The sequence below is a fragment of the Puntigrus tetrazona genome, chromosome 13 (genome assembly GCF_018831695.1).
Source record: "Puntigrus tetrazona isolate hp1 chromosome 13, ASM1883169v1, whole genome shotgun sequence".
Lineage (NCBI taxonomy): Eukaryota > Metazoa > Chordata > Actinopteri > Cypriniformes > Cyprinidae > Puntigrus > Puntigrus tetrazona.
Genome location: NC_056711.1, coordinates 7,091,856 through 7,119,222, shown reverse-complemented (window position 1 = coordinate 7,119,222; position 27,367 = coordinate 7,091,856). Strand labels below are relative to the sequence as shown.

Here is a 27,367-nt window from a genome sequence, read left to right as displayed (position 1 = left end):
TGAGGATCTCATGACTGAACACACATTTAAATATAGACCAAAGCGTGAAAAAGTTCATCCTCCAGAAACCCAAAGAGAGTTGTTTTAGGTATTCTTTTAATACTGCTGTGCATTTGACAGCAACTTGCTTGCTAAATGATTCATACGAGGGCAGAGCTAAAGCACATCTCAGACTGAATGAATCACATTCTTTTTCTCAAAACAAAGCGGCGCTTTTTGATGGTCTGGTTTGACATTACAACCTGGAAAAAAAATTAATGGAACTAACATTTGAGTTCAGAGAAGAAACACACCCAACTTTTGCTTCCTGAGGAAACTTGTGAAATGATATTTATATTCTACTCCTGATCTTCCATTGGTGCTCATTCATCAGCTTATTACTGGTATGAATCAACTAATGTACATTTTATAAATAACGTTTCATAGTTGGAAACTGCTTCCTCTACTGCCCCTCATGATATTACAAACTTGCATAGTTTTCTTTTATCTGTAGGATTTAAGGAGGTATTTTGACAAATTCAAACTGTTTTGGTTACCACTGACTTCAAGAAGCTCTGCATTGCTGCATAACACAAACAGTTTAAGCACATACTGTACGAGATCAAAAGATGTCTGCTGTCAGCTACAGTTTGATTCACAAGTTCTGAAGAAGCTGTAATAATTAATTACTTCATGATATTTCACTGAAAGTCAAAAATGGACAGACTCTGAAACTAAAGAGAGCTCCTCCCCACCTGAGAATAGATATAGGAATAATTTAGTTTGGATACTGATTCCCACTAATAACTAACTGCTTAACTATCAGTCTTATTGACTGATTATTAGTACTCGTGATGATGGTTAACACTTAAGACACTCTAAAGTTTAACCTATATAAAATTATTAATTTACAACATTAAACTAGCTTCACTTTTATGAACAGGGCACCAAGGTTCATATAAAGTAGCCAATACTGAACTACTGGTTTAAAAAAGTAATTTTCAGCAAAAAACATCACAGAAAACGTATTTCGATGCTTGATATGTGAATAGAAGCAATACAGATAAAAGAGAAAAAAGCATTTTTTTTACGAATGGTAGATGTGGTACATTTACTGGAAAAAGTAATCCAGCAATTTTACAACACTTCTGCTGCGAGTTCTGACTGGGATTCCATTATTTGATCTTCTGCTGGGAAAAGCAGTTCCCATCAGCCAAAAAATACTGTTGTAATAGTGAAACAACCACTCCCTGAGGCTTGGGAAAACAAGGGAGCAGTGAATTGTAATGTTATCTGTAGAAAGGGCAGTTAAACATGGTCCACAAAGGGTCTCGGTGGTCGTGCCAGCACTTACAAACACAGATTACACAGAGCAGAGCACCTGCTGCATGACGCTTTGAACCAGCGCAAGCCCGTTCGGTTGATGTCAATAACGTTATGCTGACAGCAGAGCCCTCTTAGCCTGAATCAACGAGTGAATATCAGTGCTTCCTCAGCACTACACTAATCCAAATTTATCCCATCAAACCACTTCAGAGACAAAATGGATTTCCTTTCAAAAGGGCAGGATAAAACTAAAACATTCCCACAGGTTATACACTCAAATTACACTTTCTACTGTCCGGACAGGATTAGTTTATGTAGTAGTTTTTTTAAGAAGCAGCTTATATTGAGACTTTTGTGATTTCGTGTGCTGATTCAGATGGGATGTGGAAGATCGAGTTCATCAAAGCTTGTATACCGTTCAAAAGATTGGGGTCAATGAGATTTTTTAAAGTAAGTTGAAACTACTGTGCTTACCAACGTTACCTTTATTTATTTAAAAAGCACAGTATAAACAGTAACATTGTAAAATATTCTTATAATTTAAAAGCTGAATTTTAAGCATCATTTCAGCATCTCCAGTCTTCTGTGTACGTTCCATCAGAAATCATTCTAATATGCTGATTTGGAGATGAAGAAACATTTCTTTTAGCAATCTTGAAGACATGCTGCTTAACATTTTTGTGAAAATACGAAAATAAAATAAAAACTACAACTAAAACTAACTGAAATAAGTTTAAGTTAAAGCTCTAGGAAAAAAAAAGTATATAAATAATTCTGAAATAACTAATGTTTCTCAGTGGAATCGCAATGTTAGCCAAAAACAAGAGCTAATTTCCACCTAATTTCTCAGAGGAGTCCATCCCCCCTTGAAAATAATCTATTGTAATTTGGAGCCAAAAGAAGAGCAACTTACTCATTCAACATGGAAGGCTCAGCAGCAATAATGTCATCACATTGATTTTAAAACAATATTTATTGTATAAAGTATATACGCCTATGTATAGTATATACTTCATAGTAGGTCTGAGAGGCGAACAAACAGAGATAAACAGGCTGTTAAAATTATCCAAACATACCCATCTTATAAATAAAAACCAGACTGGAGTAGAAGTGCTCTGACGCGGACACAGAGAGACTGTAAAAGTGGTAATTAGTGGGTGAGGTCTCGAGCGGTTTAGAATGAGACTATGTCTAAGTGTAAATGAACATTTACTATGTTTTCCTGTGAAGTCTTTGATGTTGAACAGACATTAAGAGCCAAAACAGAGCGAACATCAGCGAGACCAAAACTGATGTTTCAACTGTGTGATGTGGAGTTATTTATAGATTTGTGAATATGTAGTATATTGCTCTGTCACTTACGTTCTCTTCAGACAACAGTCAGGAGTAACTCAACCCACAGGATCCCACAGAACAGACACTGTGGCATTTAAAAAAAACAGAGCACGGCTGGGTATTGGATCACAAGCACAGATCGCAGCGATTAGTGCTGAAGTCTGCCATTCCATCTCCCTAATGAGAGGACCTGCAACTGTGATTTGTGCTGTGTGGGATTACAGGATTAAAAACTGCTTCATGAGGCAGCATGTGAGATTGTTCTGTGATCAATGTGGCCTAATAAAAATAATAAAGGAGCCCACAGAGAACCCGATCATTAGGTAAAGATATCATTTAATCAAAAAATTGAAAATTGGTCATTTACTCACATTCAAATACAACAGCGAATGTTTAAATAGAATGTTACTGATGGACAGCATTAATCACTATTCACTTTCACTGCATCATCTTCTTCCATATAAAGTAAATGCTGATTAAAGGAAAACACCACTTTTTGATAATAAAAATTCCCCATTTGAATCAGTTGAGTTTCGACGGTTTTGAATGTCGCTGGGGCAATATTATGCTTCTCCTGAAAACAGTGGCCAGCAATTTCAAGCGCTTCATAATATAATTTCACCTGCTGCAACCATCAGTCAGTCTTTCAATGCATAATTAGTTAGCAAAAAATATGTCCAATATTAACTTATATATTATAAGTAGTTAGCAAAAGGCTAAAGTATTGTTTATATTTGGTTCATGTTAACTATGTTAATATATTCAAATATATTGTAAATTGATAACTAAAATGTTGTATTGTATGTAATTGCCTGTAGTTACCCAAAAAATTAGGTTCAATGTTTATGTTTACTTCCTCTGTCACTGGTCACAGCTCTGCAATTGCACAAACTTTAAGTGAAACCAGTGAATCATGGATTGATGGTTATGCCTTAAACCACAAATACCATATTACAGCATGGTAGTCATGATCAAGGCTTTAAAATAACATCATTCAAACAATAAAGGTTAACTTTTTATGATCGAATTAAAAATAAATAGATATCATGCCAAATTTGATACACTGATATTTTGTATCATATTCTCTAATTTAAAATCTGCATAAAAATCTGATATTATGCAACAGTTAATTAATTAGCCTATCTCTGGATAATAAAAAACAGGGCATGACAAACCCACCAAAATAACGTACTACAAGCCAGCATGCCTGACATTCTCAACCACAAAAAAACCCCACAAACAACCCCCTAAACATACTTTTTCTTCTCCACACAATCACACACAGTCCTCCAATCACACCCTTGCCTGGGGATTAGTGTTTACTCGTTTTTCTTATATGAATGTACAAGGGAGCCGCTAAACACTGGCCGCCTCCCAAACTGTACGACTGCCACAGAGGATGAGGGGCTACGTCCCCATAGACAACAGATCTGGCCTCTCAGCCCTGCTCATCTGGGCCTGCTGCGAGGAATCGGACACAGCTTGTGTACACTAGAGCTCGTGTGCACTGATGCTTCTCTGCAGTCAGCCAAGAGCAGACTCAGAGTTCAACTCAAATAATCAAAGCACGCTGTGGCGTCCAGAGCACCACACCCTGAACAGAGCCTTCAGAATCATGCCTGCGAGGTGATATCATAGAGCCGAGGACAATTCCACAGGGATCCCGACTGGCTGACTGACATGCTCTCTGTGTCAGATTGCGGTCATTTCCACCACTTACAAGAGGAAAGAGAGAAGAGAAGAACATATATTGGCTGCATACAGACGCAGTTGGGAGTACGAAGCAGAAAAACAGTGGGAAAGTGAGAAAAGACAAAACACAAGGCCAAAGGGTGGAGACAAAAGAGATGATGGGTGAACAGTGATGAAAAGTAGACATTATACAAATTGTTTATAAAGTTCTGAAGGACAGCCTGAAATAGAAACAGAAATCTTTTATACCATTTAAAATGCATTCGCTGTCACCTTTGATCAACTGAATGCATCTCTGTGCTGAAAAAAGTATACATTTCAGTGAACAGTACCACGTACATCTTTAGGATGCAGTCTTTAGAAAGTTATCGCTGTATTATTCACACTTATTAGTGACCAAAATCTTCTATCGCAATGTCGGTAATTCTATTTCATGGTCACAGTATATATCACAACACAGTTACTTTTGCTTTAAATAAGGTTGTTATGATACCAAAATCTGTGACTCCATAGAAATGTCACAATTCTATTCACCGGTGAATCACAAAACAAAAAATAAATGCTCACTGAAGACAGTGACTGAAAACAGTCAGCAATTAAGGCAATAGGACAAAAAACTACAGTAGTAAAACATGCCACATATGTTCTATAAAGTAATCAAATGTATAAAAACAATGCATATTCTTCACTGTGTAAATATACTTATTTTTATTAAAGTTACAAAAGTGATTTAGTGAAGAGCAGTGAGAGTTTTTTTTACAGCAGGAATATTAGATTGCTGTCACTTTAACAGCTGCCTGGATCCAATATAATGTACACGTTTTTTCATCAGTTGTTTGATTAGGAAACTTGCAAACACAGACATTTTGACACAATTTTATTTTAAAATTGCAATGTAATTTGGAAGCCACAGCACAGCAACGTCACGTGAGATTGTAACTGCGACAAAGAGAATAGTCTAAAACCTATACTTTTTGACATATTTCCTACTGGTTAATAATGTCTAGCAGTATATTTTCTACCCCTATTCATATCGTTGCTTTACCTTATACTGCCAAAAAAAAAACACTGAGAATAGAATATATATTCCATCTATATTCTAGTTCCCAGCCATCTGGGTGAATGACAGAAATTGATATGTTAAAGAAAAAAAAAGGAAGAGATAGCAATGAAAAACTGGATAAAGGATAATTACATGCAGAGTTCACATGCAGGTTTTGTGCTGAACTTCATGTGAACCATCTCTCTCTCCCCTCTTAAAATGTCACCCCTGTAGTGAAGGAGAAAGAGCGAGGCTGAGAAGAGAAGATGAGAGTGATAAAGAGAGGATAGGGAGGATCGGACGAACGGAGCAGAGGATGTCTTCCAGCATAGAAGATCAAAACAAGCCCAGCAGGAGCACTGGAAGACACACCAGAGACTCAGTAAAGCAAACACAGTACAGGTCAGAGGCCTTCAGAAGTGACCTCACCCTGCACTTAATACCTCTTAATCCTTCATCCCATTACAGTCAGATATTATTTAACCATGAGAATATGATATAAGTACCTTTCTACCAGTACTTTAGAATACTACTCTAATGCTATGTGATGCAACAGAAGAAGCCATGGGGTTTTCTAAATAGAGAGGCAATGGGCTCAGTTTGCAAATAGGCGCCAAACTCTGTTGTTTGTCTGGTTTCAGGTACACTACTGAAGTTTTTGTTGCTTTTTTTGATTAAGGGAAAAGCTTAAAGGGCTCTTCCCCCCAAAAACGAACTTTTTATCATTAATCACTCACACAGAAGAGCGTACGTAGTTTGCATCCAGCAGATACTCTCCAATATGGTCGGAGTATAACAGTACAAAAGGTATTCTAATCACTTTATAACATTCATATTGAACTACTGATGTAAGATGGACTATTCTGACGATGTCTTTCACACTTTTTTGGACCTTGACAGTGTAATTTACTTGGCAGTCAATGGGACAGTCACAAGCCTCCTGGTTTTCATCTAAAATATCTTAAATTGTGTTTTGAAAACGAAAGACGTTTTCATGGGTTTGGAACGACGTGGGAGTAAGTGATTAATGACAAAATTTTCATTTCGAGGTGGAGTAACCCTTTAAAATGACTTTCTGTGGTGATCTACAACATGCCACAGATGCTGTAGCTAAAGCCTGAATTGTACTGAACACAGATTATTCGTTTTATTGACTGAAAGCAACCTTTGCTTAAATCAGCACTGACATTAATCATTACTGTTCAGCCCAATTAACTGTTAAAAATGTAGCAATTCCTTGTCAAATTGAGGTTACTTGACCAGTTGAAATGATTATTGATTGTTGGACTGTTGAAACGGCATATCTCACGGATAGAAATCCTGTTATCTCACAGTGCAGTATAACACACATAAACCTTGCAGAATATTACACACAAACTATATATTACGGAAGCAAAATTATTTCACACATTAAAAATTCTAGATACACTTAAATGCACAAAAGCACAAGCGTGCACCATAAAGAAAAAGTAAAAGCAGATGTTGCAGACATAGACCACAGGCACCTGCTAAAATAAAAAAACTGCACTCGTGACATAACTCATATTATCTCATATTATTGCGCTAGACATATACATAAATGCGACAACGTAATGTATTATAAAGCTGACCACACATGCAAAAGGTATTCCAGTATGGGAAAGTTTTATGTGAGGCTGGAGAATGTCCTTTCCAGGCTTTTTTTTTTTTTTTTTTTTTTCGGATGGATTAGTTTATCCTGTAATGGACAGATGGTCATATAAACAACACACACTCCGAGAGATCAGCAGAAGGGTGCTGTCACTAAAGGACAGTATCACATGAAATGTCTGTGTCTAGCATCTTCATCCATACATTTACAAACCCTCAAAAATACATCACAGGGCTGTGAATTACAATAATGACTTGTGGAAAGAGACACAACAACAAACCATGTATGCTTAAGTAATAACGCTTGACCAGAACTCTGACGATAACTGACAGACTTCAAGTGTTACAGCAACAACATGTGTTTAAACAAGCAAAGAAATCATAAGGATAATTATCACCGGGCATTTCGGTTATTGTTACGCAATAATACTAGCACACATTTACAGTCAAACTAATATTAATAGTATAGCCTATATGAGAGGAAATGCAACTAGTTTGCAAAATTCTACCATCCGCTATGACCGCTGAAGATCCAGACTAATTTCACATATTTTCTTTTAATATGAGGCTTAAAGTAAGGCGCTGCATGATGTCCCCTGGTATACTATGCCCACAATAAAGACCTTTAACAGGAGAATCTTTCTGAAATATTTGTATGAAGCTATTTGTGACTCCCTCGGGACAACCAAGTATGTTCCAGGATGGAGTAAATAAATTACACATGAAGAGCAGCTCGTTCATTTTTCCTTCTAAACCACATAACATGTTTCTAAATCCTTTCATTATTTTTAAGCATGAAGCCATGAAATCTCTATATAGAAAAGTCAGTTTGTTTTTACATTTCGCTTTTCATTAAAAAACATATCTTCAAGGCCTTTAACCATGCACAATGCTACGCACTGGGACGGTGAAGTAGTTAAAGTAGTTCGGGACTTTTTCTCGCAGGATGTTATTTAGGAATTTGGAAAAACGTTGAATATTGCACACAAATCCTTTTATAAAGCCACTTTTTGCAACTGCCTAAAAAAAGCTAAAATCCTTTTTAGTACAATGCTTCAGCATTTCTCCTACTGTTAAATAAAAATTCACGTGGCTTTGGAATGACATGAGAAAATGACATAAATTTCTTTTTTTGGTGAACTTTTCCTCAAATCTCTGACTGAAAAGCACTGACAGATTACATGGCATTTTGAAACGAAACAGACATCTGTGGAGATTGTCAAAGATAAGGGAAATACAAGGTCAGATTCTTCAGTTAAGCTCTTTTATAAGCTCCTCACCTTCCCAGAAGGCACTCTGAGTGACACTGCCCATAATGTTCTAGGGACTATTTTTAGATATACAGCATTAGAGTAACCAAATTTTGATGAAAGTGCTCCTGAAAACTACACATAGGAGATATAGACTCCGTCTGCACTCTGCACCTACTTTCACACTTCGTCTGAACCCATACGTTATGATTGTAGAAGATAACATGCCACTTACACATGATTGAATATAATCAGCATGGCTGATTCTTCAGAAAGAGAGAGAGCAAGGCCGGTTCAAACACTCCAAACACACCACATCATTATCCCTTACTAGAGCACAATGTATTTGAACTCAAGGAGGAAACCATTTTCAAGCACCAATGTAATTATACCTCTGAATTCAACAACCTAACCACTAAATGTGCATTTATGTATTCTAAACTTTCAGTTTAAGCAGCTGAAAATGAGAATACTCAAAGGTGCTCATTCACAGCTCAGGAGAATTTATTGTGTTGATTTCATTCAAATATCCACTTTGCTTCAGATCTTTCTTCTAAAATTGTATGAGAGAAATAAAATAAACACACCTGAGACAACTGTGGGTAAACGGTAAGAGTATAGCCCTCCGAATGTGGAGGCAAATGGACAGGCGATCCCTGAGACGGTTCGATGAGAAAAAGTTATTTATTCCCGATATTGCCTGTTTGAAAAATCTGACATTACGGAGATCTCTGGAAACTCAAAATATGAGATTGCTCTGGTCGGTTTTCAGGCGTCTTTGTTTTCTCTCCGTATGATCTCACTGGTGTTCAAAAAAAAACAATGAGTTCTACATCTTTTCATTCATTTATTTAGACCTAAGTCAAAAGAATCCAATGAAAGACGGGAAGTTCTTCAGACCTGGTGAGAATCCAATGAGACGTTCTTCATACGTTGTGTTGTTTGATGGTTTGCTAAACGTTAGTTATGACATGCTAAAAAGTTCAGCAAATTTCTCCTGACCACTATACAGCAACTCTTGCAACCTTTCAGGAATCAGTATAACGGCATTATGTAATAAGCACGCTCTGAGCAATGTTTGAAAACGCATGTGCATCAAATTAAAACGAGTACACATCTACGTGAGCTGCAAGATGCTCTACTGAATCTGTACGCAGTTGCAGACCAGAAAAGAAACCCAAAACCCCTTATATCGGGCTTTTAAACACTTAACAACAGTTAAGCACACATTTCAACCAAGAAAGATTGCTCTTTCAACGCCACAGTCTTGCGACACGCGCCTTAAGGTGCTGTTATTGCCACATGTAGCCTGAATGATGTTTGCAAACAACGAACCTGTTACACGGAGAGGCCAGCGCTACTTACTTGAACCTCCCTTGGCAGTGTTGACATTGATCCCCAGCCCATCCCCGTTCACAGACGCAAGTTCCATTGATGCACCTTCCAAAGATGCAGTTTTTATCACATGCTTTAGAATAGGATCCCTCGGTGCACACTAACAGGTAAAACACCACAAACGTAAACAGGTACGTCCTGAGCTCCCGAGTCCTGCACGCGAAGCACCTCGTGGAGGAGCGTGGAGACGTTCTTCTTCTGCCAAAACCCATCCTCCTGTTCTCCTCTGATCTAAGCATAGAGATGAGGTTACCGTCTTCATTAGACTTCGGCTTTAAAACTGTGAATTCCGCACTCCTCGCAGTTTGGTTACAATTTGTAGTTTGTTGTCATCGTCGCAAAGCATGCATCTAATGCATCCGATATGTAACGCAACTTTCTCCAGTCAGTTGTCGAGGCAAAGCATTCGCTTCAGCGCGCTGTTCCACAAAAAAAGCCTCGTCGTCCAAAACCGTGTCATTCTAGAAACAGCGACATTTGAGATACAGATGTGCAGTTATGTTAAACTGTGCCTCCGTAGTCGCAAAAAAAAAAATAACAGCGTGATTTCCGCATGCCTTCTCAAACAATAAGCCGTGCTGCTGTTGCCGTTTCGCCTTTGTTTCTCTCAGAGATGCACTCGGAGGAGAATGACAGCGCAACTCCCATCCAAAACAATGTGCAGTTCCCCGCTGCTGCTCCCGCTGAGCTCAGAGCCAATGACGAATCTCACTACGGAAAAGGTTTGGCTCATGAATATTAAGTAGCTTACGCTGACGTTGCTTGGTAACCTTCCTCAAGCGTCCGGTAGGTCGCGTCACGCGTTTAATATTCAAGAGCCGATCCTTTGTCGTAGTAGGATAGGAAATAGTCGTCTTACGTTTAAAGCGACAGCGCTCGGTTGATGTGAGCTGAACGTCGCGTTAAGCGGGTCATCGTGAAAGTTGTGGTCTCGTGCAATACAGATATTTTGGGGGAGGTACGGAAGCTTTGGCTTGATTTGCTAACGTCACAATTTAAAGTGATAGTCCACAATATATATATATATATATATATATATATATATATATATATATATATATATATATATATATATATATATATATATATATATATATATATATATGTGTGGCTATTCATCCCATATTGTTTTAAACCTGTATGCATCTCAACATTTTTCCCCTCTCCTTTTTCCCTTCGTACTGATCTAGAGCACTGTTTATTATATATATATATATATATATATATATATATATATATATATATATATATATATATATATATATATATATATATATATATATATATATATATATATAATTTTATTTTTTATTCATTATTATTGTTTTTAGGTATACTAATTTTAGCCTAAGCATTTTGTTTTTGGGTTTTGTTGTTGTTTCAGTTTAACAAAAAACTATTTCATAGTTCTCATTTGTGAAAATAAGTAAAAGGCTAGCAAATAGGCATTACTAGCACTACTTCCACCACCTCTGCCAATAAAGCATTAGGCTAACTGGAATGTTAATGTCTCAAACAAACATCAACATCTTCTGAGAAACATATGAGTCATATTTCTGGATCAGCCTGCAGAATGTTTATTTTAGATTGTGTAACTGTTTCTCTGCAAAATGATTCACTTAAACTAAATACTTCTTAAGTTGCCTCAAACATAGGCCTAGAAGCATGAGGGATGGAGTATTGAGGAGGATGGTGTTCTGTGTCTTTTGTATGACACACTTATGCAAATTAGAAGTTGCCATGTAAACGGCATATTAAAAACCTCATATTTGGAATAACTGGCATTATTTGGTCTATCCGAATTAACATGCCATCAACTCTTCTGGACAAATTCATACATCCGTTCACGAAATAAAGAGGGTGCCGAAGTTCTTCTTTTTGCAGCAGAACAAACAATGTTATGAAATATAATTTCCATTCCTTCACTTCGTTGATGCTGAAGTGAGTTTCGTTGTGCTTTGCAGGGAATCGTTTGCAGTGATCATCACGTATAAGACGATGGAAAATGACTGCATGCCTGGTATAGACAAATAAAGATGTATTATCATCTGGGTAAGAAGTCAACAACAATCTCAAAAGGCCATACTCTCCACTGCACACTCACAGCGGGAGAGAAATAAAATTATCCTGCTCATGAGAACCGCTCTTTCCCTCTCAGGAAAATTAGATGGGCTCTGTTGATAGAGACCAAGGCAAACAGAGACATGTGGCATGCTTTGCGTTCACAATAAGGACAAACTTTGATATTAGCCATATTTGTACCACTTTATGTAACCTGTTTGTGCCACTGCGAAAGGGACATAACTGAGGTTGATTTTAGGGCACGGGAAACAAAACCAGACCTTACAGCAGGGACTGCTGTCTGAAGATTTGCCGTTTGAAAATGAAGCAAATGATTCAGCTCGGACGCTAAAGAAAGACATGCAAAGCACACCGAATAATGAAAGCAAACCTAGACCTCAGTGCTCCCGTAAACAGCCACGTAATATATAACAGCTAATAAAAAGTAACTGAAATGGCTTGTCAGCCTCACGCATATTAAATGTGCTTAATTTTAAAATACAAGGCCCATGAGACAGTTTTGGTTTATTTTGCTGTGTTTTAGATTTTCCCTCTCGGATAACTTTAAGTAGGTCACAGTGAATACATCAGCCGAAGCACCTGCAATGAAAGTGGTTGTGGAACACTGACTAGGAGGATAAACATGTGATATCACATTCTGTAAACGATTTATAGCAGAAACAGATTACGCAATAGAGCCTACCATCTGTCCTGACTGCAGAACACACTCTCTCTCTCGTCCGTTGTGTGAGCTGGTGAGGGTCTGCCTGTGTAATGGGGCTGACCTGCTCTTTAGTCAAGGATGTTCCTAAGCTTCTTTTTTTTTTTCAATCTTTCTAATTTCTCATTCATATTCAGCGTCTCTCTGTTCATGAAATCACTATAAGATCATCCTTTCTATAGCTTCATGGGTTTACTTTACCTTTTTATTTTATTTTGCTATAAAGCCTACATTTAGAGAGCTTAGGTTAAAACACATATATCACCATCACTCTCACCAGATCTAAACAATCATCTATTGCGCAATAACAGAAACCATGCACCAGAGAGAGGGGGTTAGGTTTCACTGTTTCATCATGGTCTTTATCATGTTACTGATGCAGAAATTATATGCAGCTGGAGATCAAAAAATAACACGGACCAAATGGCAGTGTGTATGTTTATTGTCTAGTGCTGAAGTATATTACACTTAGCTGTCTAAATATCTCACAAGATGTATAGGTGCTATATGGTTTATTTAGAATTACGTATTAAGCACTTTATACATATGTGTTAGGTTGATTTGTTCTAATATGGCTCCCGTAGAAAATCAATGTTACATTATAGATGTATAGATGCTCAGAGGTGACTTGCTATGAAGCGCTTTCATATGAATCAATGATGTTAAGTTAAGAGATATTCTAGCGCCCTCGTGTGGTGAGATACTGACGGTGCTGTAAGGACGCTATATTTTTAACACGCGAAAAACTAACAAAATGAAAGTAGAGACACACGACAGAGAATATGTTGCACATACAGTAATATGACAATACGTTAAGATGAGAATGCATTCGGTCCTTTATTTGTTTCATTTATTTTTATAATTCATGTTGTCTAGATGTAAAAGAAAGCAGAAAGGGTCAGAAAGCTCACAGATTTAATAAAAAAATTTGTTCCGAAGATGAACAAAGGTCTTAAGTGTTTGGAAAGACATTAAGGAAAGTTAATGACAGAAATTTCATTTTTCAGCTTGCTTTTGTTATTCAGAAGCAAATAAGAGTAAAAGTTTTGCCATGGTTAGCATGGTGGCTAACTATCGCAAGATGATGGCTACATGAAGGCTACACAAAATAATTGATAACATTCATTTATTTATTGCAAGCAACCTATTTTTCATTTTAAAAAAATCGATTTTTTAAAGACACGCAAAACATTTTTTGTACTGATCATGTGGCATTTCATATATTCATATATTTTGCTCTATACCTTTAAAATAATTGTGACATCTTTCCTCAGCTGAAAGCATGACCTCTCACAATCCACACTTCGGACAAAGTCTGCAATAAAACAAACAGCATCCCACTTTGTCAATATGATCTGTGACCTGTCAGCATGTCCAATAATCAAGAAACATTCTCTGCAGGACTTTATGCTGATTATGGTTACTGCCCATTTAATTATTTATCATCTTATAAATACAGCACTCATATTTAAATGTATTTTGAAATGCACTTAAATAAGTGGTTTGACTTTTGTCCATTACTCAGACCCACAGATACCCGTATGCCTGTTAACCATTCACACACACTTGTATAGACATAAACCCACAAACACCCACACATTTACAGGACAGCGACCTTATATGTAAAGTAAGATTTAGAGCAGATCTGCAGTGAGTCACTCCTTCAGAGATCAACGGCCAGTATGAACCTCAAGCTCTGTCTACTGCTGCTATTTCTCTGTGCTGTCATTATTCCTGCACAGGTGTGTATATACCACAGCGTCATTACTTCTGTTATTCTTAAAATACATTGTTGCGCGTAAACAGATTTTTTTTGATTTAGATGAAAATTAAGTGATGCTATATGTGACAACAAAGCCAATCTTGTAGCAGGGCTATATTTGTAGCAATATCAATACATTGCATTGGTCGAAATTATTGTTTTTGTTCTTTTATGCCAAAATACATTAGAATGCTCCATGAAGATATTTTGTAAATAATGCCATAGCATACCATAAATATATATCAAAACTTGCTACCATAAATATGTCAAAACGTATTTTTAATTAGTAACATGCAAGGTGATTTGTTCAATATTTTGATTGATTATTTATTTTTTTTATTTATTTTTTTGCACCCTCAGAGTCTAGATTTTCAAATAGTTGTTTCTAAGGCCGAATATTGTTGTATCTTAAAAATAATAGTTCACCCAAAAATGTACTTATTAAAAATCATTTACTCACTCTTGAGTGCTTCCAAATCCGTATGAATTTCTTTGTTCTGCTGGACAAAAAAAGAAAGTTTTTAAACAGGCTGTCACCGTTAACTGCCATAGTAGGAAAAAAATACTATGGAAGTCAATGATGTGCAGAAACAGAGCAAAGAATTTCTGGATGAACTATTCCTTTAACAAACCACACATCAATGGAAAGCTTGTTTATTCAGATGTTGTATAAATCTCAATTCAAAATCGACCCTTATGACTGGTGGTCCAAGGTCACATATTATGTTTTGATTCGTGTTTTGGCGGAATCACGGTCAAGGTCAAAATTACATGTAATTTACAGTGCTTTGATGCAACCTGTGTTGTTAAAAGCGCTATATAAATAAAAATGATTGATTGATTGATTGATTGATTGATCTATACCGTCTAAAGATTGACTATCACATAGGAATCACATTTAGCTGATCTTGATAAAACAATGCATTTTCTGAGCAAGTTTCTCATCTCTCAACAGTTGAAGAAAGAGAAACATGATAAACATGATAAGCATGAGGAACGTGGTAAACATGAGCACCCTGATAAACACGGACCACAAGATAAACACGGGAGGCCTGGCGCTGGCCATGCAAAGAGAGGCAAAGAACGACTGGAGAGTGAGTGCTCACCATTTGGGTCGAAATATAGTACATATTCGTCTTTTTATGTCTTTGCAAATGTCCAAATTTACAACTTATGATATCAGGGCTGAAGGCTGAGTTCGGAAGGTCGGATGACTCTGATGACGATGACGATGCAAACGACTGGCTGTTTGAGCTTCAAGGTCTAAGAGGTATGATTCATTAAACAGATTTTTTTTCGTTGTATTGTTGCGTTAGTGTGTGTGTGTTTTTTACATGAAATGCATACCTTTAATTCAGAAAGGCCACATTATTAAGTGACAGTAAATATTACTTTTTAAAATGTAACTTTTCCATTAAAGGAATAAATTATGTTTTTAAAATATCTTCCATTAATAATAGCTTTAAAAATCACAATATTCACAATATTACTGTACTGACAAACCATTACAACTGTTCTACCAAAATGAAATCAGTAAAACAAAGGCAAATAATCAGTTCCCTGTTCGGTTATTCAGGAAAATGCAGTCCAAATCCGTGCCTGAATGGTGGGGAATGTGAAGAAAAGAGAGAGAAATTCAAATGCAAATGCCCAAAGCAGTTTGTAGGAAGAAGATGTGAGAGAGGTATGAGTTCACTTTATACCATCTGCTTATTTACATAGACCACTGAGTTTTGAGAAGCATTTGATGTTTGTTTTAGGGAAAAGGGTTTGTAAGAAGGGAACCTGTGGGGCGGGACTTTGTCTTCTGACCCCATCTCCTCCCTACTTTAAGTGCAAGTGTATTCCACCGTTTGCACCACCAAACTGCAGATCACGTAAGATATACTGCACCAAGACACCGTTTCTTAACAAACAAACTGATTTGGTTCTAGAATGCTCAGACCAAAGAGTCTACAACAAAATCCGATTTCTATGCGATGAGGATTGTACATGTCCTGTTTATGATTTTTGTCTATTGTCTATTTAGCTGTTCCATGCAGTCCAAACCCTTGTCAGAATAACGGCAGGTGCGTTGTAGATGATGCTGATTTTGATTGCGTCTGTCCCGATGGTTACAGTGGACAATACTGTCAAGTAGGTGAGTGCGTAATTACACGGCATTCCTCTCCTTGAATTCATTTCTGCGTATAAAAGATTCTGAAGTTAAAACCTATTTTAAATGCGATGTATATTCGTGAAAATAGATATTTTGCTTTAATATTCTTATGCCACTTTGTATTAATTACAATTAAAATATCAAATGTTGTCTGTTACTGAGAAAAATGTGTTCTATTTTGTATTGTGTTGATTTCCTAATACTTTTTTTTTTTTAATTCACATTACAGACAAAGAAAAATATTTAAGAATCAAAACTTAATTGTTTAAAATGTTAACATTTCTTTGAAATGTAATCCTTCTAGCAAAAAATAATTGCTATTAATGGCTTTTGGATTTCTGTGGGCCATACCATTTAAAGTATGAATGAGAACTTTTATTTGAAATGTGGGTCTTAAAGGTTCTTTTCTGTGATATTTTTGTTGTTTTATGGTTTTCATGACACCATACCGTGCTGTGGCTGTATCCCCAGGCCCTGATGACTGCTACGAAGGCGATGGACAGTCATACAGAGGGAAGGTGTCTGAGACAGATGATGGGGATGAGTGTCTCGACTGGAACTCTGACTTCATTCTGGATAAAGGAGTTTTTCCTTCAGTGGCATTTACATCTACTGAAGGCCTGGGACCTCATAACTTCTGCAGGTGAGGACTAAAAGCTTAGGACTAGTAGGGCTAAGTAGTGCATTCACTGTATGTGAAAACGTGTAGCATTTTTTAAATCCTAAAACTTTAATTAACATGTATAAATGTATTTATTTTAATGCCAGATTTTCAATCTTTTGGACTGCACTGAATTTAAACACATTGAATATGCACAAAAACACACTTAAACAGTAAAAGTAGACTTGCGATCAAGTTGAAGCAATCAACTCAGATGCAAATCCTTCATTACAGAAACCCTGATGGAGATAAGAAGCCATGGTGCTTTATAAAGAAGGACAGGAAACTACGATGGGATCATTGTGATGTCAGAAAATGTCCCACACCTGGTAAGATTGAGGATAAAAACACAGTGTGGTTACTAAAATAATACATTTCCGTAATGAACTCAGAAAGACAGCAGACTTTAACCTTTTAGATTAAGGAGCCTTTAGAGTCATTTGAATGAAGAATAAATGAAGAACTGTATCTTTGAAACCACTATGACCCAGTAGATGTATTAAATGACATGATCTAACGTCGCTAAATCTGCATCGAATTCCATTTTTAGCTATTGCTGCACTTTTTCCACAGCAACAACTACTACAAAAATAGCGCCCACCACTGCTGAAGCTCGACCCACCACAGACAATATTTCACCAAAAGTAACTACTCCTCAACCGACTGTACCAGCTAAGACAGGTAAGAATTCCTCATCATTACCCAGGCGCCATGACAATGCTGTAGCACAGTTTATACTCCAGTTGTGTTCCATTGAAAGTTTAAACCAAAAGCTGTAGCGTTAGTGATCATTCTTAGTATAATTGTTAGTTCTTTTGAATTTATTTTGCTGAGAGTGTACTAGTCCAACAGCACAAGGACTTTTTTACTGTACTAAGTAGTGAATCATTTATTGAACCAGTGAATTGAAAACATGTATTTAAGGTACAATTGCTTTAAAAACATTTGGGTGAAATGTGGCTTTCATTTAATGCCACCACTGTTCCCTCAGACAAGTTGTGTATTCCAGTCTTAATTGTCAATATTACAACCTGGTCTCATAAAAATATGCACCTCTGTATGCAATGCTGTTTTTACATACTAAGGCACATTTCACTGCAGTTTCAAAGAAAATAATGTTCACTGAACCCTTGCATATTTTTATTACACTGATATTGTATGGAAAGCGGCAGTTCAGAATTGAAATATCCATTTACTGTTGCTAAAAATGAATGCTCTGTCATGTTGGACATATACCCTACACTAAATTCAACCCTAAACCTACCCGATAGTGTTAAACTGATATAAAAACATATTCGTTGATGCAACCGTTCCATTTCAACTTCCTTTTAGATTTTAGTTACTCAAACAAGACCTCGTTGCCTTTCAAGTAAACTTACAGTCTATATAAACCCATAGATATGAAGCTGGATATGTGTAATGCTAACATTCAAAAGCATCACTTTTCAAAATCCTAGCATATTATTATTATTTTAAAGTCGTATCATGATATTCTTAAAGTGATTGCGCGAAAAGGAATAAAAGGCGTCTGAGTTTTACTGCCTCTAGTGTTTATTTCTTTAGAAAACTGCAGTGATATGTACTTGTTGGTACATATTTTTTTGTCTCGATAAAAACTGCACCAAGGTATGCTCATGCCGTGAAAGTTACTTAATATTAACCAGTTTATTTAACAGCTGTTTATAGCCATGTCAAACTCTAATCTGTACAAATCCTCATACTTTGCACTTTCCACGAATGTCACCTACCAGATGGCAGCATAACCCCAGAGAGCACGGGTTCAGCCCAAATAGCCATTACTCCTGTCCCACCAACCAAATTTCCAAAGAATGACACTTTAACAAGGGATTTTCTTTCATGTGGTATACCTGAGCCGAAAAAACAACTAAACCGGATTTACTGGGGTCTTAAAGCTATTCCTGGAGCCCACCCATGGCAAGTATCAGTACAGGTTAGGCCTAAGGGATCCATCCAAGAGTACAGGCATATTTGTGGAGGCACCCTTATCAAGTCTTGTTGGGTGCTGACCGCTGCCCACTGTATGTAAGTATTGCCTTTAGTACAGTATCAAAGTACATAATCCACTTCGCTGCATTTTACCATAGCATGATTTTGTTATCTTTCGTTGTGTGTACAGTGATAAAAAGCATGATTACAGAGTTATTTTGGGAGGACTAAATTTGATACAAAAGGAGCAAACAGATCAGACTGTGCTGGTTGAGGACACTATCATCCATGAGAAGTTCAAGGAAACCCCTGACGTCGTCTACAACGATATTGGTGAGTAATGTATATTTTCAGTTTAATTGAAGTGTAACGCTTTTCATGATATAAATCATTGCAAAGCAGTTTTAAGGAAAATGTTAAGTTTATGAGTAGGTTATTAGTGATGACTAGTGAATCGTCGGGTGCTTTTTGTTCAGCTTGTGTTTTTTTTGATGTAGGCAAATTGTTGCCACCAGCTTATAGTATTGTGCACTATTTTGAGTGCCAGTCATTTTTAGTTAAGAGTATGTAGTGTACTCACCCAAACCCATACTGCAATAAGTAGAGTACACTGGGTATTAGATTATACCCATAATGCAGTGTTGGTGTATCATAAAAAAAAATATTTATCTAAAAGCTCTACTTTATTATTTTACTTTATTTAGGCAATCATTTTAATAAAAATACAACACGATATGAGAAACCCCTAGATTAATGCAGAAAAAGATCAAAAAAGATCACAGACAAGGGCAAAGGAACAATAATTTCAAAGTAAAAGCCCGATAAGAATTTCAAAACAAAAGACCCCAAAATGTTAATAAGCTTACACCGTTATGAAGTCTATAGTTTTTATTTTCTTGTATTTGCTTTTTTATTCTTTCTTGTGGTGTAGCTTTATTAAAACTGAAAGCTACTAATGGAGAATGTGGTAAGGAAACTCAGTTTGTGAAGGCCGCCTGCTTGCCCAAAGAACCTTTTGCAGATGGAACAGAATGCAGAATTTCTGGATGGGGAGCCACAGAGACGTGTATGTCTCCATACTTCTTTTTCTGAATTCGTGTTGAACTATGAAATGACTGAATCTGTTCTCTTTCCCTTCCTGTCTGTAGCAGAGTATGGCTCCATGCATTTGCTTGATGCACAGGTTTTGCTGATTTCTCAGGAGGCTTGTTCCAGCAATAAAGTGTATGCATCTTTGCTGGATGACGGCATGTTTTGTGCTGGCTATCTCAAGGGAGGAGTGGATTCCTGTCAGGTGTGTCATCATTTGAACTGTATCATGTTTCTTACTAAAATTAAAAGGAGAGGTACTGCTGTAACAATAATGACATTAACATTCAACTCACTTTGTGGCAGGGTGACTCTGGTGGGCCTTTAACCTGCGAAAGAAATCAAACACACTATATCTATGGTATAGTGAGCTGGGGAGACAGTTGTGGCGAGAAGAACAAGCCTGGTGTCTATACCAGAGTCCTTAAATATTTGGATTGGATCAATAAAAAAATCAGTGCCCCACAGTAGCATGTCTATGAAATATTAACCAGTAGTTATGTAATCTGATCTACCAGCAATGCTTGAGATAATTCTTCTGATGAATTAAAAAATCTTATGTCATTGTGGAATCTCCCCCTCCCCCAGTGCGTGACACTGGGATAAATACTTCATTTTATTTGAATATTTAACAAACACACTTTTTTTTTAGTTTCTAGTTATCTTAACGCTGTAATGTTCAAAAGTTTGGTGTCAGTTTTTAGGAAATAAATGTATTAATTGCTCTGCGATGATGAATTGAATACATGTAAAATTACAGTAACAAACTTAATAAATGCAAACTTTATTGAGGTTGTTAAAATGAATTAATAAATGCTGGTCTTTTAAACTTCTAAAATACTTTTGAAGTAAATGTATCTCAGTTTCCACGCAAAATTAAGCAGCAAACTATTTTCAACATGGATAATAATAAGAAATGTTTCTTGAGCAAATGAGAATGATTTTTAGAAGGATAATGTAATAATGAAAACTGGAGTGATCCATTTGTAAAATATATTAAAATAGAAAACTGTTATTTTAAATTGTAATAACATTTCACAATATTATTTGTAACTGTATTTTTTGTCAAATAAATGCAGCTTTGGTGAGCACAAGAGAATATTAGGAATATTGAAATATTATTGCTGACCCTATACTTTGGAAACGTATTGTACATGTGGCAGGCATATGTATATTTCATATCTTTTACCACACCATTTCGAGGTGCTGATTCTTATTAAATAATCCAATTTGTTGAAGATTTGCAGTGCAGTTGAATCAACTGTTTTATTTGATGTTTTACTTTAAGCTTAAAAAAACAAACTAACAAATCTAATCTGCACAAAGCCAGTCAAATGAAACTAATCTGTTCTAGGAAGGCCTAATTTATTTTCCAAATAATACAATATGCATTTAAGTATGAGTTTTAAAGATGATCATGGTCGACAGATCTTAACAGGCTTTGAGTTCGTCCCCTGAAGATCATGACCTGGACAAAGAGCCAGGTGTAGAGAATCTGCAAATGTCCCAGCACAGAATGAGTAAAGCGGCGTCATGCTATCCACCCCTAAAAATGTCACCAGACCTCCAGGAAAGCTGCAGAAGATCCCTATCCGATGGAAGCAGGTTGAAATGGGCAAAGGATGAGCGGTACCTGCATGCCAAGCATTGTAGTCTCCATCAAAGTACTCCAGGCACCAAGATTCAGCATGCCGGCCCAGCCAGCAGTCCTCCTTTTGGCCTTTTCTTGAGATGGATGGGTAGGTGAGACCCAGTTCCCAGTAGATCTTTCCACTCACATCTACCTCCCAGTAATGGTGACCAGAATTCCAGCATTGGATGCTCAAGACGTTCAGGGTGGTGTCAAAGCGTCCCTCATGCTCAGGGACATCTTGCCATAGATCTGTGAAAGTGGCACAGTCCCCTTCAGATGAAATAATCAGCTTGGGATGGGCAGTGGAAGGGTCCAGGACCACTTCTGAAGAATCTGAAAAATGAAGATGGGTTCAAAAATGCCCTAACTGTTCACAAAGAATGCCTTTTTATTCATTTCACTGTGCTACTTTTTTTGCGGCGTCTTGTGCATGACAAGATGTTTCACAAATAGAGGTGCTCTAGTTAAAATAAGTTTTAATTATAAAAAAATGTTTTGTTGTTTCCCTAATTGTAATGCTTATGGGTTGCGGTTAAAGCATGTCCTGTTATGGTTTATATACTTGAAAGAATGTGAAATTCTATTGTTATTTGCTTAAAGTAACATTCATTTGCTGCAATTTGTTCATGCAAATGATCATCAGTTACTCACAACTCTTCAGCAGCCTCTTAGCAATGGGGATCTGTGAGCGGATAAACAGTAGTAAATTGTTGGTCAGGCCCAGTAGCTGATCTGATTTGGCCTCATCAAGTTTTATGAGACCGGGGTCTGTCGCTGTTAGCAATTCCAGCACCCTGCCAAAAGAAAGTAGATCGACACCACAGATAACACCTGTCTTCTATGAAAGGTTGAGGTTTATATTGAGTTTAAGGCTATTTGTTTGGCTACACTACCATTGGAAATTTAAACCACACCATTCATGAAATATTCATACCATTACAAGCAAACAATAAAAGTCAAATTCTCACCAAAATGCATTTATTATGAAAAATACCATAGAACAATAATATTGTGTAATAATCGTTTGTAGTAATGTCTTTACTACCACTTTTGTAATTTTATGAATCCTAACTGAATTAAAAGTAATGTCTACTTCTTCTTAGGAAAATTATGGGCCATATAAAACAGAACAAATGGACCACTTCTAACATGTTTATGCAGTTGTTTTTGTACATATACAACCCCTCCTTGTGAAAGATCTGTAATGTTACATATATATGACACTGGACGTTTATAATACTTTTTTGATGTTACATATATGTCACATTAGGAATTTATTTCTCAAATGAAAAAAATACATTAAATCAGTCTTTTACTAAATTTTTTTTTGTGCTTTTCCACAACCAATATCAAAATTATTTTTCTGTGAAGATAAAACAATAACCTTTCTAAAAAGCAATACAGTTTTTGCCTTTTATTTGCTTTGCCACAACATTTTTTACATTTTACACTCTTTTGTAACATATTAAAATTCTACATTTTAAATATGCATGTAGATTTGTTAAAATATGCTTTGAAATGAGCAGCAGAAAATATATATAACACTGATTCAGCTAAATTAATTGAGCAGCTCATTACCCTTTTGCTTAATGCGACACATCAAAATTCCACCTACTGTTATATATGTTACAATCTTTGTAACTTGTTTTAAATAATTTTTTTCAAGAAATGTATTAAAACCAGGTTAAGTATATTCTAGGCTATGTTATGAAAACATTAGAACTGTTGCATGGGTTTAAGCATACCTTTAGTAACAAAAACAAACATTTTTCTTACTAAAGGTATGTTTAAAATCGCTTTCCTGGTCCTGACACCCCCATCCAAAACCCATTGGCTTTTGTAATAATGTAAATTATTTCTTTTGTAGGCTATTAATTTATCAGAGGTGGACAAAATACACAAATCCATTACTTGAGTGAAAGTACAGGTACTACTGGTCAAATGTTAATCTGTTACAAGGGAAAGATGTAAACACATTTTTTTTACTTAAGTACTTGCTTTTAAAAGTACTCAAGTATTATGAGTAAATATCCGGTCAGTGCATTATTGCTGCACTGTTGCATGTTATATTTGCAATGCCTTATGCCTTTAAAGCAACCTACTGAATACACTGACTTGTATCTGTGTAATAAAGACCTTATAAATAAGAGGAATAGGAGAGTTTCAAATGTAGTGAAGTTAAAGTCATAAATTTACAGAAAAAATAAAACAAGTACAGATAATCAAAAAGTGAACAATACTAAATGCGTGTCACGTATGCTTATACTGCACTGCGTTCATCATAAATATAATACATTTTAGCCTATACAATATGTATGTTCATGGCTTTTTTGGCAAATGGGATGGTGCCCCCCTGGGAGTTGGTGCCCTAAGCAGACTGCGTACTCTGCATATAGAGAGCGGCGGTACTGGCATCACACATATCCAGCTTCTTATCCTTTCAAAGCTCATGTGATACAGCACTGCACTTTGAAGAATCCTGCGCAACTACAATTCGACAAAACCGAACAAATCTGCGTGAAAGGAAGTTTTGCATTTGTTAACGCTATCGGGTAGGTTTAGGGTTGGATTTGGTGTTGGACATTATTTCCAACATGACAGAGCAGCAGTCCGCTAAAGCGACGTAATAAAATTACTTACCTATGTATGTCAGCGTAATAAAAGTGTGCGATGGTTCATGCATTAAACATGTGTTTCAGGACATTTCTCTTTGACACGAGGTACATATTTTTATGAAACCAGGTTGGAATTATCCCTTTAACTGCAATCTGCTTACTAAATTTTTATGTGCATGTAAACTGAACGAGCCCATGCAGCTACAGAATAAATGAAACAGTTGTTCCGGTAAGCTAAACAGTGTTTATAACAGCACATTAACTAATCCTAAACATGAACTGCATGCTGGCAAACATGATCTCTACGACCAAAATGCCTTTGCAGATGAGTCATTCAGATTCTGTTGTGCCAGTAAAGGCTAGAATGCCTGACATAGCGACAAAACTATCTCTCTTAAGTGCGGTTCTAAATATACATACCTGTCCTCATACATTGTGACCTATGAGAGAGAGAGAGAGAGAGAGAGGCGGAAATATATAGTGAGAATGCATTATGTTGCAGGGATGGTAGGTTTAACCATGTATTGTTAGTCATTTGAAATATTTTGTCTATTCGTGATATTTTTATATAATGACAGCCCATACCATCCATTGTAGATTGGGGTACAACAACAACAACAACAAAAAAGTATTCTCCTGATAAAAGACTCACCCTGTCGCCAAGCTGTATGTCACTGTTCATCATCTCTTCATTCAGCTGAAGCTCAATGTCTCTCAGGAGGATGCAGTTTGCCTCAATGAGGTTGTCTAGCGCTCGAACCGCAGCCGTCTTCTCCATCTCCAGCAGAGACAAAGTGATCCTACAGTCCTCCTCCAGAACTCTCCGCATCTCTTCATACTTCTTCACCATACTTTCTCTCATCGCAGAGGACTTTGACTGAGCAAGTTGGGGAAATGCTTAGACTTAATTGGTTGATCCAGTAAAATAGAGAACAACAAAATAGAGTATTTAATTCAGTCGCTTTTATCTTTTGAAAGAAGGCTCTCATGTTCTCTTATGCTGCATTTATATGATTAAAAATAAGAAATATTTAGAAACTTGTAAAAGTTTTATATTTTAATATCTACTAAAAGTATACTGTAGACATATTGTGAAAATCTGAAGTTTTATATTTTTTTATAAATGCTAAAATTACATTGACTTTGTGTTTAGCTTTTATTGCTTAATATTTTTGTAAAAACCAAAAAAACACTTGTAAATTATATTACATCTAAAAATTTAGTATGTCACACAGACATGTATAGTAAATTTTACAATATCACATCAAATTAAATTTTAAATATTGCAGTACAAAGACCAAAATAGTATTTTCTTGTAAAGCCTGTCTTTAAGAACATTTACAGACTACATAAGATCAAGATAATATTGGAAAGCGCTTTTGAGATATATTTAAAGAAGAACCGCTTGGTTTTATTTTACACACTAGACTCACTGTAATTTCATTTTGCTTGCCATTCAGTTTCTTCAGTCTACATCTGATCGCTTCTCTTTGCCTCATGAGATGATCCTGGTTATTTTTTTGCATGTCTTGTCGAGAAAACAAACCAAAACAAACACAAATAAACATGCGTGAGATTTCAAGCAGACCATGACATTTTTAGGAATAAAAATAAATAGTGAGCGAAACCTACCTGACACTGAGCTTTCATATCACCTTGCTGGACTGAGTTGTTAGACTGCGAGACCGTCCTTATGTTACTTTTACAAATCCTTAGGGGGTAATTTGCAACTCTTCCAGCGAGCGAGATTTTAAGGAGCTCATGCTTCACTAATAGTGAAAGCAGATCACATGAGTGGGTCACAGTGGCACGATCCTGCAAGAGATAAATGGCATTCACCTTGACTTGTCGCTGTGACGCATCTGTCACTGCGGCGCTGCTTGCCACCTGTGACAGGTCACTCACATACCGTTTCCTCTCCAGGCCATTTTTAGAGGTGGTATTTAAAGAAGTGGATAGTGAGACATTGTCCTGTGTGGATTCATCACAAACAGCCTCTGTAATACAGCCTGTGCATACTTTCTACAATGCGGCTATTAATGTTGCTCACAGTGAAACAAAGTACAAGTGGATTCTGGGAAATGCAGGAACGAGTAGGTCGGTTACAGTCTTCGTGCGGTGTAGCACGCAAGGAGGCCTATGACTCAGAACAGCGAGGGGAAGAGAACAGAATGAGCGAGCAGAAAAATAAAAAAGTTAAACTGAAATGACAAACAGTAAAGAAAATCTGCATCTTTGAAGCTCCTGCTCACAGATGAATCCACCAGATGGCAGCAGAGCTTGAACATGGCTGGAAGTCTTGGGAGAACTGGATTATTTGCCACTAGTTTACCAGATTTATGAAGGAAAACTGTTCTGATGATGATAATGCTAAAGTTGATGGTGATAAAGACGTCGTACCGACGCAATCCATGATATACAAAACCATCACTGTAACAGTAACAGTTTTTATTATGCAATATTTTTTATTCCTTAATTATTATTAGTAGTAGTATTATTAACATATACTTTATTGTTTGTAAAATAGTTTGCATTTGTTTTTTTGTTGTATACAATTGTGTGATTTGTATAAATACATTTTGAAAATATGTACAAAATAACTAAAATGCAAATTGTACAATAATACATTTTGAAAATATATGGAAAATAAGAAACTGAATACATCATTTGTACAGTTTGCTTTCCTTTCTAGATTGTACAACAGTACATTGTAGAAAAAAAACCCCCATAAAAACTAAGCAAATAAACAATAATAGAAATGTGATAGTTTGCATTATTTCATTAATATATTCATTAGTTTATGCAAAAGTATATTGCACATATACATCTTTAAACATTAATGAAATAAATATAATTGTAAATAAATAAATGAATATATACTGTTTGAAAATTTCTGTAGTTGTAAATAAATTTAATTTAATTTAACAACATTGTAGTATGTCTGGCAGTCTAAAAACACATATTGCATAAAAATACAAGCACAAATAAAGTATGATCTGACTTGTCTTCCTTTGTCCTTACCTTGCTCCTTGTGTAACAATAACGCACAGCCAGCGTGTGCTCTAATAAATG

The 27,367-nt window shown here is 36.3% G+C and overlaps 3 protein-coding genes across 4 annotated transcripts in view; 1 reads left to right on the top strand and 2 right to left on the bottom strand.

The window, feature by feature from the left end:
- Positions 1-10,545, bottom strand: part of atrnl1a (attractin-like 1a) — a 184,631-nt gene extending 174,086 nt beyond the window's left edge. Inside the window, exon 1 of the mRNA XM_043255880.1 lies at positions 9,619-10,545. Coding sequence (XP_043111815.1) covers positions 9,619-9,887 — 269 coding nt within the window. The 5' untranslated portion in view covers positions 9,888-10,545. The remainder of the gene's footprint in view (positions 1-9,618) is intronic.
- Positions 10,546-14,018: 3,473 nt separating this feature from the next.
- LOC122356717 (hyaluronan-binding protein 2-like) lies at positions 14,019-20,853 on the top strand. Its single transcript, XM_043255725.1, has 14 exons — positions 14,019-14,172; positions 15,148-15,286; positions 15,376-15,462; positions 15,769-15,876; positions 15,953-16,069; positions 16,222-16,332; positions 16,822-16,993; positions 17,246-17,340; positions 17,585-17,692; positions 18,763-19,054; positions 19,149-19,291; positions 19,890-20,024; positions 20,107-20,252; positions 20,354-20,853. Exons 1-14 carry the CDS (start codon positions 14,113-14,115, stop codon positions 20,516-20,518), a joined length of 1,878 nt encoding a protein of 625 aa, XP_043111660.1. The 5' UTR covers positions 14,019-14,112; the 3' UTR covers positions 20,519-20,853.
- Positions 20,854-21,294: 441 nt separating this feature from the next.
- Positions 21,295-26,079, bottom strand: LOC122356719 (probable E3 ubiquitin-protein ligase TRIML1). 2 transcript variants are annotated; one of them, XM_043255727.1, is made up of 6 exons: positions 25,928-26,079; positions 25,729-25,823; positions 24,948-25,172; positions 24,716-24,735; positions 22,332-22,474; positions 21,295-22,013 (listed from the first exon to the last, which is right to left on the bottom strand). In XM_043255727.1, exons 2-6 carry the CDS (start codon positions 25,819-25,821, stop codon positions 21,463-21,465), a joined length of 1,032 nt encoding a protein of 343 aa, XP_043111662.1. In that variant the 5' UTR covers positions 25,822-25,823; positions 25,928-26,079; the 3' UTR covers positions 21,295-21,462. The 2 variants fall into 2 exon arrangements, with proteins under 2 accessions (XP_043111662.1, XP_043111661.1); XM_043255726.1 differs by lacking the exon at positions 25,928-26,079 and having other exon boundaries at positions 25,729-25,873.
- Between the last annotated feature and the right edge of the window lie 1,288 nt (positions 26,080-27,367).

Excerpts from the sequence above, each read along its gene's own strand:
- LOC122356717 (XM_043255725.1), top strand. The coding sequence starts at position 14,113 with ATGAACCTCAAGCTCTGTCTACTGCTGCTATTTCTCTGTGCTGTCATT. Across the intron at positions 14,173-15,147 it reads CTGTCATTATTCCTGCACAG|TTGAAGAAAGAGAAACATGA; the intron begins GTGTGTATATAC and ends ATCTCTCAACAG. Across the intron at positions 19,292-19,889 it reads CGTCGTCTACAACGATATTG|CTTTATTAAAACTGAAAGCT; the intron begins GTGAGTAATGTA and ends CTTGTGGTGTAG.
- LOC122356719 (XM_043255726.1), bottom strand. The coding sequence starts at position 25,863 with ATGTTTATTTGTGTTTGTTTTGGTTTGTTTTCTCGACAAGACATGCAA. Across the intron at positions 24,736-24,947 it reads ACATACAGCTTGGCGACAGG|GTCACAATGTATGAGGACAG; the intron begins GTGAGTCTTTTA and ends TCTCTCTCATAG. Across the intron at positions 22,475-24,715 it reads GTCACAATGTATGAGGACAG|GGTGCTGGAATTGCTAACAG; the intron begins GTATGTATATTT and ends TTCTTTTGGCAG.